The following is a 14,089-nucleotide window of genomic DNA, read 5'->3' on the forward strand; positions in this document are numbered from 1 at the left end:
AACCTTAAGCCCGGTTTTACTTCTACCCGGTTTAGAGTGCTATGTGTGCCACGATTCCATGTTCCGTAGTGGAAAATCCCAACTGACTTTCTCCAGCGCCAGCACTGGCACAAGACAAGGGGTAAGAGTCAGTTTCGGTATGCTGGTTGTGATGGCTTCCAGCTCACTGAGTTGTATGACATGCGTTGAATGGCGCATTATAAAGTATTCAGGAGATCTGCTTCACTGATAAACCCCTATGCATTTGACTGACATTATCAAGCCTACGTCCCACACTCCTTTGACCTGCTGTATGGGGCGGCTATATCTTTTTTCATCCTTGTTGTTCTGTCATCCATTATATGTAACACTGCACCTTTGTCATGCTATTGACTGTGCCCAGCTTTCTCATTTCAAACACGCTCCAAGTTGGCTTGTTCAGGTAGCTGATCTTCTCATGTCAGGTAGTTTTTTGGCGCCAAGTGGGATTTCGGTCTACAATGATTGGCAGACGACGGCTGTAATGCAGAAGTGCTTGGGTATCACACCCGAATGGCTCTCGGGCTTATATCACAGCACGGTCACAGCTGTCAGCTCAAAATGAAAAGCAACCAAGCAAATCCACCACACCAGCTCTCATGCTAATTAGCTCAAATGGGTTCTACGCGACACTGCGTCGGAATCCCCCTGCAAGATCTTCATCAAAGAGCCGCTCCGCAGAGTCTTCGGCTGCTCTGCATGCCTGGAGATTAAAAGGCGTTAGATGTAAATGATTTGTGGTGGTTTATAATATCGCCATTTGGTTTTAAAACTGCACCAGGCTTTAAAGAGAAAAAAGATTACATTTAAAGATACAATAAGATAATGTTTCTTCCCCTACCGACAGATATTTTTCATTGTTTTAAGCAAAAAATAAAAAAAAAATCTTTTTTCAGCAAGCATAAAATCGTATGCTAAATAATTTTGCTTTTAAAGCAAATTGATCTTGATTTATAAATATTTAGATGCTTGCAATAGAAAACAAGAAGCTTTTTTTTTGCAGTGTATCAGTCTCAAAGCCAGAACACACTGTAGCATAAAACAAAACACATTTCAAGCATGGTTAAAAATGCAGTCGAATATTCTATTATCATTAATTAATTAATTAATTTCAAAAGATTTTTTTGCTTGTGTGAAATGCAAGAAGGTAAAATTAAACGACGTCCAAACACAAATTTTCTTAGATGAAAGTAAGAAAGATTTGGAACAACCAGTGGGTATAAGTAAATGATGAAAGATTCTTCTTTTCTATACAAAAGTGATCAGTTAAATTTTTAATGGCCATATTAATTCAGCAAAATTTTGCTATTGTTGGATATATATGTACTGAAATAAAATCTACTACTTTGTTTTTTGAATAATAGTATCCTACTGCCTCATCATTTCTTTACTTTGACTGACTGAGCTGCCCAAGATCATGAACACTGAATAGACGCCGTTGACGCTAATGGTGACTGTCGTATGCATTAATCTGTCATTAAAATGTCGCAAACATTCGCAACTAACCATTTCCCCCGCATCATTTCAGTAAATGGTTGTTTTGAACATAACAAGAGTTTCTGGTAATAAAACCTACATTACGTTAACGTATTGTTTTGAACTTTATGTCAAACGTTCCAGGAAAATTCGATCTCAGCAAAAACAACATCAACAAAAATCTAGAAACCGCTCAGAAGACTTACGGCAGCAGAGCTACGAAAATTAAAAGCTCTTCTCTGCAACAACAGGAAATCTTCAAAATGCAGCTGGCAGAAGCAAAGAACACCCCCGCCCCACCTTGACGTGCAACACTTGCACAAATACGAGAGGAGATCCCTGGTGGCTACACCTGCAGAAAAGCCACCATCAGGGACCCTTCAGACGGCTCTTCATTAACACGGTGACCGCCGAGCGGTAGCTCATAGCGGCTCATCTCAATGTTGGATTCTCCATGTTTGCCCATGTGCCGAAAATCTATAAAGGATGTTGTGGTTGTTATGAGCCGCTGTAACGTGGTGAAGGTTGTTAAAAACAGGAAAAGAGAAATATTACATTAGCAGAGCGTAGTGATTATGCACGAGATGATATGGGTTATACAGTAAACGAGAATAATCAACCTTTCTTTCTCTCTTTGTTTTGTCTAGTTTCCTGAATGTGGCTTTTATGGGATCTACGACAAGATCCTCCTCTTCAAGCATGACACCAGCAGCAGTAACATCCTGCAGCTGGTCAAGGCCGTGTCGGACATCCAGGAGGGCGACTTGGTGGAAGTCGTTTTGTCCGGTAAGTCGACTGGTATTAACCGCTCGCTCAAAAGGCGTTCAAGCATGCAATTATTCATAATGAGGATATGATGATATCTGGTGACATGACATGAATTATAGTGACCACTGGACTGTGGAGAACATTTTTTTTTTTTCATACCCCTCTCCCTCCATTTCACATTATGGCAATTCACTCGTTCTCGTTATCATATTTGTTTGAATTCATTTCAATTCAATCTGTTTAAAGAGTATTAAATTGTAGTACGCGTTATGCAGTCTTTAAAATGTAAAGAGTATTTAATTATAATACGGTAATGAGAATACAAGGGGAATTACTTAATTTAATAATACTGTGTTGTGCTTGTTAACAAAAACTATGTATACAAAAGCTAGATAAAAACTCGAAAATTCCTTTGGCAACTAGTTGAAATATTGCCAAAATAACTAAATCCAAAGCTGAAATAAATATTAATTAAAATATTATAAATATGTAAAAAATCTTACTATAAAAAAATGACACAAAAACACTAATTAAAATGAATAAATCTTGAAATCAAAATGAAAATATAAAAATCTAAATATTAAAATATCGCTATAACAAGTCTGGGGATAATGATAATTTTGAGAGAGAGAGAAATATTTAACTTATGCTCAATACTGCAATTATATAATTCTAAGATATATATATATATATATATATATATATATATATATATATATATATATATATATATATATATATATATATATATATATTTTTTTTTTTTTTTTTTAAGTGAAATTTGACCAGAATCAGATATAAACAGATTTATTTTTTGGAGATATATCCATAATACAGATTACTGTATCTCTCCAGCTGACATATTTTTAAATGCTGAAAATCATGCAAATTTGCATAAATAATAAGAATCAATACCTGAAAATATTCTAAAAAATGTACAGTAAATGTTTTGTAGCAGAAGGTTTACAGTAAAAGTGAATTTACAGAGCAATTTAAGCCTTAAGCATTTCCTTTTTTTGTTGTTTAAATAAATAAATACATAAAAAAACAACAGAGATTATTTTGCAAATGCAATATATTACTCAATTTAGCGACCGTAACTAGTTTATCACGGTCATCAAATGTCTAATCTACCTTCATAAAACCTGCAGAAATCCTAAATGTGATTTGAGCAGCTAGCACTGACGTCTCCTGTTCGTTGTTGTGTGCTCTGCAGCTGCTGCTACATCCGAGGACTTCCAGATTCGTCCTCACGCGTTAAACGTGCACTCCTATCGCGCCCCGGCGTTCTGCGATCACTGCGGCGAGATGCTCTTCGGCCTGGTGCGTCAAGGACTCAAATGCGATGGTGGGAACTCTATCTTTCACTTGTTTGCATTCTTGTTTTCGTTCAATCCCAGCTAGGCTTGTTGTGAGCCGTCATGTCACTTTTTGTTTATTTTCCATGTCCCGGTTATCTCCATCTATGTCCAAGGGTGTTTGGACACAAATGTCCACAGCGTCTAACTTGTTGCCCTTTCACTGTCTCCCCCTGCAGGTTGTGGACTGAATTACCACAAGCGCTGCGCTTTTAGCATTCCCAATAACTGCAGCGGGGCGAGGAAGCGGCGGCTGTCCACCACGTCCCTCACCAGCAGTCAGTCTCTCCGTCTGTCCACCGCGGAGTCCCTCAGTAGCCTCAACAGCAGCGTGACGTCTGAAGAAGCCAGCCTCATCCGATCGCACACCCAGATGGTGCAAAAACCACATTTAATATATTCGAATTAACAAACATACCGTATGTTCCTCTGTACAAACGGCCGCTTTTGAGGGGACCTTTCAAATATGAAATGTGCGAAATGAGTACATGTAAAAAAAATTGCTCATTTTGAGTTTAGAATTGTTATTTTTATGTATACGTATCATGACAGTCTCAAGCTTAAGTAATATGTTTTAACGAATAACATTTAAATCTATAAATGCACACACGCATAGTAGATATTTAGAAACTATTTATATGCATTTAATCTAATTTATATATTAATGTATTTAGTACATAACACAACATTTTTATTAAACATATACCTGCATATTTGTGTGTGTATATATACATAATAATTATACACATTGCACACATGTATTATGTAAACCAAAAAACTAAACCATTAATATTAATCCTAAATCAGCACATTAGAATGATTTATATAATATACTAAATCCATATATATATGTCAAAAAAAAAAAAAATAAATATATATATATATATATATATATATATATATATATATATATATATATATATATATATATATATATACTGTTCTCTAACACAATAAATGGCATAATATGGCATAATAAAAATAAAGATTTTTGATAAAGTAGATTTTGCAAATGAAAATATTTTTTTAGCTGCATATTATTTGCAACATTTACTAATGCATTATTGAAATCACAATTTTTATTGTGTAATATAAATGAATGGACCTGAACTAACAATGAAGAGTTGTATTTTTCATTAATTACTGTTAACAAATATTACTAAATACCGTATAACAAATTCACATGCATTACTCAACTAATGAACCTTATTCTAAAGTGATACCGTGAAAATACAATACCCTGTATTTAGAAATAACATACGTAGGATTTTCAGCTAACCTTTTAATAATATAATAATTTAATATCATCAAATGATGTAAATGACGTTTGCTCTGTCTCCAGCCCCGCACCCCCAGTGAGGCCAGGCGCTTTTACACGGGACGGCCCGTCCACCTGGACAAGATCCTCATGACTAAAGTGAAGGTCCCGCACACATTCGCCGTCCACTCGTACACGCGTCCCACCGTGTGTCAGTACTGCAAGAGACTGCTGAGAGGACTCTTCCGCCAGGGACTCCAGTGTAAAGGTCTAATCCATCCCGACTTACTAAACACTACTAAAAGAGCTGGGACATGACGTTCGTTCATGTTGTGTTAGTGAGTTCCGCATACACCTGCGTAATGACCCATGCCGAGATGCAAGGTGATCACCAAGGTTTGCGGTAATGATTGGCCGACTGGACGTTCTTCAGTCAAATAAATAAATGCATGAACATGAGATATTGATCTGTGTTGAAATTAGATATTGATTTCCTGAAATTATGTAGTTAACTTGCTTGCCGATTATTATAAAATAACATAGAAAGTGAACACTGAAATACGTACACTCTTTAAAACAACAAGTTTAGTTTTTCTTCCTTGTAATGTTAAAGACATTAATACTTTTAGCCATAAAAGGGTATATTAAGCTTATTAAAGGTGACGGTAACAACATTTACAATATGTAAACAAGTATTTATATATATATATATATATATATATATATATATATATATATATATATATATATATATGTATATGTATATATATATATATATATATATATATATATATATATATATATATGTATAAACAGATTAAAAAAATGCTGATATTTAATCATATTTAATAATATTTTAATAGTATATGAAAACAGAATCAGCATTAATCAGCATAAATGACATTATAAAACATATACAAATAGAAAAGAGATTTTGATTTGTAATTATATTTCTGTTTATAATTTTACCGTTTTAATAGATTTTTTATCAAATAAATGCAGCCTTGATAAACATAAGCTACTTTTAAGATCATGAATGGCCTAAACAATTTTCAGAAGCATTCGGAAAATCTTACTGACTCTTCATAATAGAGAAAAAGATTCTAGCAACAAGACAGACATTAATAAAACGAAATACTGCGTTAATTTGAAATGATTTGTAATTCAGATTAAGTGACTCAGTTAGTGGACTTACTTGCTGTGTTAATCGCACAGATTTATAATCGTTTAAAACATTACTTTGTAATATTTCTATTTGATATCATTTTTAATATTTGATTTTTGTCTTCTTTTTTTTTAAGACTGCAAGTTCAACTGCCACAAGCGGTGTGCGTACAAGGTCCCAAACGACTGCTTAGGGGAGACTCTCGGTAATGAGTGTGAGAGAAACATTGTTAACACATTTGGAATATTTGCACTGCTTCTGCAAACACGTAATTATTGCTTGTCACTTCACGGGGCTTGTGAGTCAATTTTTGGACTTTTTTCCCATCTGTCCGTCTCTCAGACATATTAAGTCCAAGCACAGACACGGAGGTGCCGATGGACTACAGTAATGAGTATTCTGACACTGATAAGTCATCTCTAATGGACGACTCAGACGAGGCCTGCAGTATCCCCGGGTCTTTCTCCCCAGACAGCAACCAGGATGGAGCCAGTGGAGACCAAAGGTAGTAAGACAGATTTCAGACACACGGGCGAAATTAAGGCCTAGAAACTGTAAGCACAAAATCGGAAAGAATAATAATAAAGATTTATGCAACTCAGGCTTATTGGAAATATATGACAGGAATAAAAGGTACAAAAGTTTTTTCGAAAGATGCATGTGTGTACCTAAAGGGTCCATTTCGGTACCTAAAAGGTGCATATTAGTACTTAAAGTGTACGTATTTGAACCTAATAGGTACAAAAGTGTATCTTTTGAAAAGGTACTGCCCCAGTGACAGCTTGTGTACCTTTATTTTTTGAGAGTGAGCCTACATTTCTGCAAAAATGTACCTATATACACATTTCACTAGAGCTTCTGAAATAGCGACAATAAAATAGTAGTTCCATTTTACACAAATGATTTATTTCAAGACTCAGATTAGCAGTAAGTAATGTTTTTTAATGGATTTTTTCTTTTATGGTTCGTTGCACAATTCTGTGGTCTCACGTGAAAATATATTTACAATAGATTTGTAATCTAATGCGTTTTAGTGTTTACATAACATAACCAGCTGCATATGAATGGCTTTTCTGACGTGGTAAACTTGCTGGACAGCTTACCCGGTAGAGCACCGCACGAATCTTTCAAAAGGAGAGACACTTTTAACGAAAGAGCTCAAAGCCTTGCATAAGGAAGCTAAAATGGCATGGTTGTGTTTTCATCTCACATTTGCTTTTGAAAATACTTTTTGTTAAGCTGGGTTTATTTCTTTATTTTAGGGCTGCGTTTTAAAACAAATGCGATTAGTTCCACTCTGCAGACATTTCCTTTACGAAATGCTGTGACATGCTCGATAAACGACGTGATAACTGACAAAACTAAGAAAACTGAACACGCTATTAAATGTCACCCGCAGCATTTTACCCGAAACTGCTATGAAACATGCTACAAGAAACATATCATTTTACAGCTATTTTACAGCCCTCAGGCGTCATTTTTATGACATTGTGCAGTTTATAAACCCGCATCTGCAATGGAGTAAAGTTGATATCACCGATAAGCGTGCCATTCTGAAAAGTTCAGTCAAAATATATATATATATATATATAAAAATTATTTCAGGTTTAAGTCATGAGTCATGTATTTCCAATGATCCTGGGATGTTTTTATGGCTTATACAGATCATATACAATAGTGTACAAGCCCTTCAGTGTGAAAATGTGACATGTTTGATTCTTTTATAAGATCTCATGGTTTCTGTGCTGTGTTTCCCCAGTGCTAATATTCCTCTGATGAGAGTAGTGCAGTCGATCAGGCAGACCACACGTCGTTCTAGCACAGCCATCAAGGAGGGCTGGATGGTGCACTACAGCAACAAGGACACACTGGTACATCCTCTGACTGCTGGCTGACCCGAAAGGGATCATTTGGCCCAAAATTAATATTTTTCATTCTTGTGTCGCTACAAGCCTTTTTTTCTGTAGAACCAAAAGGGGTATCATTTGAAGAGCGTCTTACATCTACCACAACATTTTCCAAATGGTTTTAGAATACTTAAGATTATTAAGATTGCCGAAAGCAATTACCAATGTATTAATATAAAAATAAAAATAAATGAATATTTTCAAATTCGCTAATAAATAGACAAATTAAATACTTCGATATAGGACACTTCAATACAGTAACATTGATAAATGATTTAAAAATTGTGTTATTTGTCTCTAAATGTAGATGTCAAATGTGTGTGTGTGTATATATAATATAATAATAATAATAATACTGTAATTAATATGGTATTTTACTGGATTAGTAACAACTGGACAGGACAACAACGATTTAAAGCAGTATTGCATGTACTGTTTTTATGCTTAAATCCTTTTGCATCTTTGAACTTTGATATTTATTTAATGGTTTAAATATCAGTCATCTGGCCCTCTGTAATATTCCTGCATAGTAATATAGAGCAGTAATTGTATGGACCACTTTATTATTTATTCTTTTAAGTGTTTTAAATCCGTTGTTCATTATTAGTTTCATTATATGGAAAATAGCGACAAAGGTTTTCTTCCTATAAACTGTGTTCTCCAGAGTTTGAACGATACGATGAAGAGTAAATGAAGTCTTTATATACTTGTTGCGTGAACTATTCTTTTAACGCAGCCATAGTGTTCTGTCTAGTCTATACACTATCTTTACCTCGCTTCCAAACACCCTATTGATATTTCTGCATCAATCTGCACACTTGTGCTATAATATCAGCAAATCTTCAGCTTTTAAATCGCAGTCCATTCTGAGCGTCCCCTGCAGGAGCGGGTATTGATTTGTAGGAATGAATAGCAGTAAATGTCACTCATAGTGTTTGGTGCTTCTAGACGAGTATTTTCAGAAAGAATGGGAAAAAATTGGCTCGGGCATTTTCTCAACATTGATATATTGACCTGTTCTCGGCCTCCTGTAAAACCTCTGAATTTCTGTGTTGCGTTTTACTTCTCTTTAGCCTTTTCTTTCTAACTTTCCTCCTGGTTTTTCTCTTGCATCCTCTTCTTCTCTTCAGCTCTGTTTACCCTTCGCTTTCTTCCTCCTTTCTGCTGGGGTGACGCTGACCCCCGCACCAACTCCTTGTTGAGCTATGACCTCTGACCTCTCACCCCACCCTCCAACAGAGGAAGAAACACTACTGGCGCCTGGACTGCAAGTGCATCATCCTATTTCAAAACGACACCACCAACAAATACTACAAGGTAGGATCTCACTTTCTTTTAAGGTTTAATGTCCTTTTGATTATGAAAGCTTGTTTGTGGCGTGACATAACCTTTTCTTGCAGTTTTGAGAATTGTGATGTGAATTTGTAGAGGAAAAAAAATTATTGTGAGGATGTAAACTAGGAGTCACAAGAACAACATTTAGAATTTTCAGTTTAATTCTGCGTTTGTCTTTTTGAAATTATTATAATTATTATTTTTTTGTTTTGCAATTATTTTTCACATTTTGTTTTCAATCGTGGGAACGAAATTCGGAAACTTGGAATGTAAGGAACAAAAGTTAGAATTTATAGAGTTAGTGCTTATATCTTGCAGTTCCGTCTTTTCTCAGAATTGCAAAAGAATTGCATATTTTTTTTCTCAGATCATGAGATATGAACTCAGAATTAAATTTTTTCTTCTCAAAGTTCTGCTTACATCTAACAATTCATTTTTTTGTTTCTGCCATGGAATGAAAATCTAATGTGACAAAAAAAGAATTATATAATTTATATATAAAAAAATATTATAATATTATAAGTCGCAATCACTTTTTATATCATGTTTTTATATATGTATGTATGTACAGTATTTCCATCCATTGGTGGAAACAAGCTTCCAATCGTTTATAGACATTGTAGGCTAAATTGCACAAGAAAAAGGAGTTAATGTTTGTGTGTAAATGCCACATTACATTATGCATTATGCTTTCTCAGTGACAGATGAAGCATGAATATTCTGGGTTCATGAATTAAGGAATTATGAATGGTTTTCAAGAGCTAGTTGGTCATTACGGTGACTTAACGTGTAGAATTACCCGATTTGATTTATCCTTTCAGTTAATTATCTCAACTCACATTGGCATTAACCCAGACCCTGCTTTTAAATTAACCTTGGCGCATATTGTCTACATGATTGAGGGTCTAATTTGCCCATTTGCCTCCATTCACAGGAGATCCCGCTCTCCGAAATCCTGGAGGTCTGTCCGGCAGGTGATTTCTCTCTGGTCCCTCCAGGCACAAGCCCCCACTGCTTCGAGATCATGACGGGTACCATGATCTACTTTGTTGGTGAAGACCCCAACACCACCCCGTCTCCGTCATCCAATGTCTCTGGTCTGCCCATCTCCACCATCCCCAGCTGTGTTGCGCCCAACAGTGGGGTGGGACGAGAGTTTGCCAAAGGATGGGAGACTGCGATACGTCAAGCCCTCATGCCAGTCATCTTCCAGGACAACCCTCCAGCAGAAGGTCATGTTCCTCACCGTAAGTGAGATTAATTCTGGAAGAAAGGCGTGATTCTGCATACATTATCATAATAGGGGTAATGTCACTGTTATGAAACATAAACAAGTCCATTCAGTTATGAGAAGGATTCAGTTAGATATGATGATGCTATGACATGGTAATACAATATTATGCTCATTTGATGTCATTCTCTTAATTTAGGCTATATACAGGAATGAATGTAGAAATAGAATAGAATAAATTAAATGACAGTATGATTGAGTGTCATTTATTTTTGTTTATTAAGATTATTATTTGAAGCTTTCAGATAGATCTGATAGTTCTGTCCACTTTTTACCCATCATTTTTAGAGTGTATGAAATGAGACTCATATGGTCATTAATCTACATTAATTTTCAGGGCAGGCATCAGTCAGCATCTCGGTGTCTAACAGTCAGATTCAGGAGAACGTGGTGAGTAAACATGACCTTTGAAGATGCAATGTATCACACAGTCTGATGGTGACAAAGATGATTATGATAAAGAATAATTGATAAATGAAGATGATGTTACCAACAGGACATTGGAATGGTCTATCAGATCTTTGCTGATGAGGTTCTGGGCTCTGGACAATTTGGTGTAGTGTATGGAGGTATGTCTATGACTGAAAACCATTTTTCTTTAGATTTCTAAGCATTGCTATGCAGTTGCTAAGGTGTGCTTGGTGGTTTCCAGGCATTCTTGACTCTTCAATTTGGGACAAGTTATGCTCTTAAAAGGTTCTTATTAGCATTTGTGGTTTCATGAAGAACCTTTAACATGCATGGAATCTTTAAAGATTTTTTTGTTTGGTTTTGGGATGCACAATATTATCAGCATCACACACACATATATGTTTTCAGTTATCAGTGTTTTCTTATAGTACTGTAACTGAACCTGTTCATAAGGTATAGTTTTGTACCCATTAGATTCTAATATGCACACTTTAGGTACTAGTATGTACCTTTGAGGTACCAAAATGGACAAACTTGTATATTTTAAAAAAGGTACCTCTCCAGTGATAGCTTTCTCCCCACAGGAGAGACCGGAGGTTGTCTCCAAATAAAAGCTAGTATATTAGCTATCGAACAACATTTTTTAACCCAAAAAAACAATAATAATAATTATCGACATTGCACAGATCAGCAAAATCCCATATTGTGCATCACTTTTAGATTACTAAAATAACCAAAGTGGTTCTTCCATGGAATCACAAAAATCCACTTTATTTTGTGAGTTTAAACACAAAAAATGTTATTCTTATTCATAACTCTTGTCATAAGTATATATGCAATAGCAAGCACCGCTAATCATATGCGAGAATGGACATTTGAAAAAGATCTCACATATAAAGCACATAATCATTTCCTCAACCCGCGCAGGAAAACACAGGAAAACTGGCCGGGATGTAGCCGTAAAGGTGATCGACAAGCTCCGGTTCCCCACCAAGCAGGAGAGCCAGCTGAGGAATGAAGTAGCCATATTGCAGGTGACCAGCAGGGGGCGAAATATATTCAATGATTCGGCACGCGTAGAACTGTGCGGCTAATGAGTGCCATTGTATTGACTGAATGACAACGAACACATATAACCCAATTAAACCTGCTGATTGTGAGGACGCTTAACATAAGGGCATGAATGCAAATAAGCAGCAACGTGACTCACTCAACTGCATCTCTTTATCTTGTCCTTTCATCCCCCCTCAGAGCCTGAGACACCTGGGTATAGTGAACCTCGAATGCATGTTTGAGACGCCGGAAAAGGTGTTTGTGGTGATGGAGAAACTTCATGGTGACATGCTCGAGATGATCTTGTCGAGTGAGAAAGGACGACTTCCTGAGAGGCTCACCAAGTTCCTCATTACGCAGGTCAGCGCTGCGTTTAGAGCTTAAAGCATGCTTCTCAGAGGTTAAGGGCTGTCCGCAACCAAAGATATTCCACTTTCACAGTCATTCAAAAGGCCTGTTCACACCAGAACACCGGGGGTAGCTATAAACCCTATTAACTATTACTATAACGGTAACTACATTAGCGTCGTGTTTATTATAAGCGCAAGCAGCTTTTTAAAGAAGACACAAGAATCTGTGGTTTACAGTGAATTTATAATAAGTTGCATTGTTAGGCATGACGCAAATTATATCTTCCTCTATCAAACGATGTAGTTCCACAGAAACGGCTGCGGTTGCAAAGAATTGGTTTCCAAGCAACACAAAGTAAACAAATGTGTAGGTTTGTAGTGTAATCAAAGACGTAAATACCCAAGATGTGTCACTCATATAGTTTACAAAAACGCAACGCTTGAAATGGCCGATCAATCACAAGAAGTCCCGCCTTCTCAGTAAAATAGCCAATCGCTGATCTGTGAAGTCAGCGCATCACTGCTGTTAGAAGTTCCAGTTGCTATAGAAACATAATGAGTATTTGGAGACGAGCGCCAAGGAGTGCGCATAGTTCTTGATTTTAGTTCTTGATGACTTAAGTAATCAGTAGTTTATATTAATGTACTATTTAATTTAAATATCAGTATATGAATGCTTATGTACTGTTACTGTAAAGTGTTGCACATAACTATAACAATAAGTGTTGTGTTCTGTTTATTATTGGAGCTTACGACACAGAGAAATGAAACGCAGCCAAATCTCATCAAGTAGAAATTTATCTTTTTAATTTAAATTTATTATTTACCCCAAAACACCAGTTAACATTGTAATTGCAGACAATAATGCTACATTTACTTTTGTCATTTATATATATATATATATATATATATATATATATATATATATATATATATATATATATATATATATATATATATATATATATATTAATATTAGTAAATATAAACATTATAGCCTCTTTCCCTCACTCTACACTAGATTTGATCGTAGCCAGCGCTCACATTCATATTGATAAATTCCAAGTTTTGCATAGAAATAACCATACGCCCAATTTTTTTAAAAACTTTCATTTAATAAATGAGGCCCATTATCTTCAACAGAGTATCTATTTACACTTTATATACATTTCACTCCCTCTCTAGATTTTGGCTGCTCTGAGGCACCTTCACTTCAAAAACATAGTGCACTGTGACCTCAAGCCCGAGAATGTGCTGTTAGCATCAGCAGATCCTTTCCCACAGGTCAGACATTCACTAAACGCAATTTTACCACGCCATGACTTCTTTTTTTAACGCTTTGTTGACTCTTAACGCTTCTCTTTACACACACGGGAAATTTATAGGTGAAGCTTTGTGACTTTGGTTTTGCTCGCATCATCGGAGAGAAGTCTTTCCGTCGTTCGGTTGTTGGCACGCCGGCATATCTGGCCCCCGAGGTCCTGCTGAACCAGGGTTACAATCGCTCTCTGGACATGTGGTCTGTAGGTGTGATTATGTATGTCAGCCTGAGTGGAACTTTCCCCTTCAATGAAGATGAAGACATCAACGATCAGATCCATAACGCCGCCTTCATGTACCCACCCAACCCATGGAAACAGATCTCTCCAGAAGGTACAAACACAAAAAAAATACACCGAACAAGTTTCTGATGAGCGGT

The 14,089-nt window shown here is 36.0% G+C and overlaps 1 protein-coding gene across 2 annotated transcripts in view; it reads left to right on the forward strand.

Annotated features, from left to right (window-relative positions):
• The window catches only part of prkd2 (protein kinase D2), a 31,853-nt gene that overhangs the window by 14,638 nt on the left and 3,126 nt on the right, over nt 1-14,089 (forward strand). Inside the window, exons 2-16 of one of the 2 annotated variants that reach the window (XM_043258686.1) lie at nt 2,142-2,280; nt 3,479-3,610; nt 3,800-3,996; nt 4,963-5,146; nt 6,180-6,257; nt 6,386-6,548; nt 7,803-7,914; nt 9,190-9,267; nt 10,220-10,532; nt 10,914-10,966; nt 11,073-11,145; nt 11,915-12,021; nt 12,239-12,400; nt 13,576-13,674; nt 13,776-14,043. In XM_043258686.1, coding sequence (XP_043114621.1) covers nt 2,142-2,280; nt 3,479-3,610; nt 3,800-3,996; nt 4,963-5,146; nt 6,180-6,257; nt 6,386-6,548; nt 7,803-7,914; nt 9,190-9,267; nt 10,220-10,532; nt 10,914-10,966; nt 11,073-11,145; nt 11,915-12,021; nt 12,239-12,400; nt 13,576-13,674; nt 13,776-14,043 — 2,158 coding nt within the window. The remainder of the gene's footprint in view (nt 1-2,141; nt 2,281-3,478; nt 3,611-3,799; nt 3,997-4,962; nt 5,147-6,179; nt 6,258-6,385; nt 6,549-7,802; nt 7,915-9,189; nt 9,268-10,219; nt 10,533-10,913; nt 10,967-11,072; nt 11,146-11,914; nt 12,022-12,238; nt 12,401-13,575; nt 13,675-13,775; nt 14,044-14,089) is intronic. The other variant, XM_043258687.1, reaches the window with a different exon arrangement.

This window comes from Puntigrus tetrazona, chromosome 15 (assembly GCF_018831695.1).
Source record: "Puntigrus tetrazona isolate hp1 chromosome 15, ASM1883169v1, whole genome shotgun sequence".
NCBI classification, from domain to species: domain Eukaryota; kingdom Metazoa; phylum Chordata; class Actinopteri; order Cypriniformes; family Cyprinidae; genus Puntigrus; species Puntigrus tetrazona.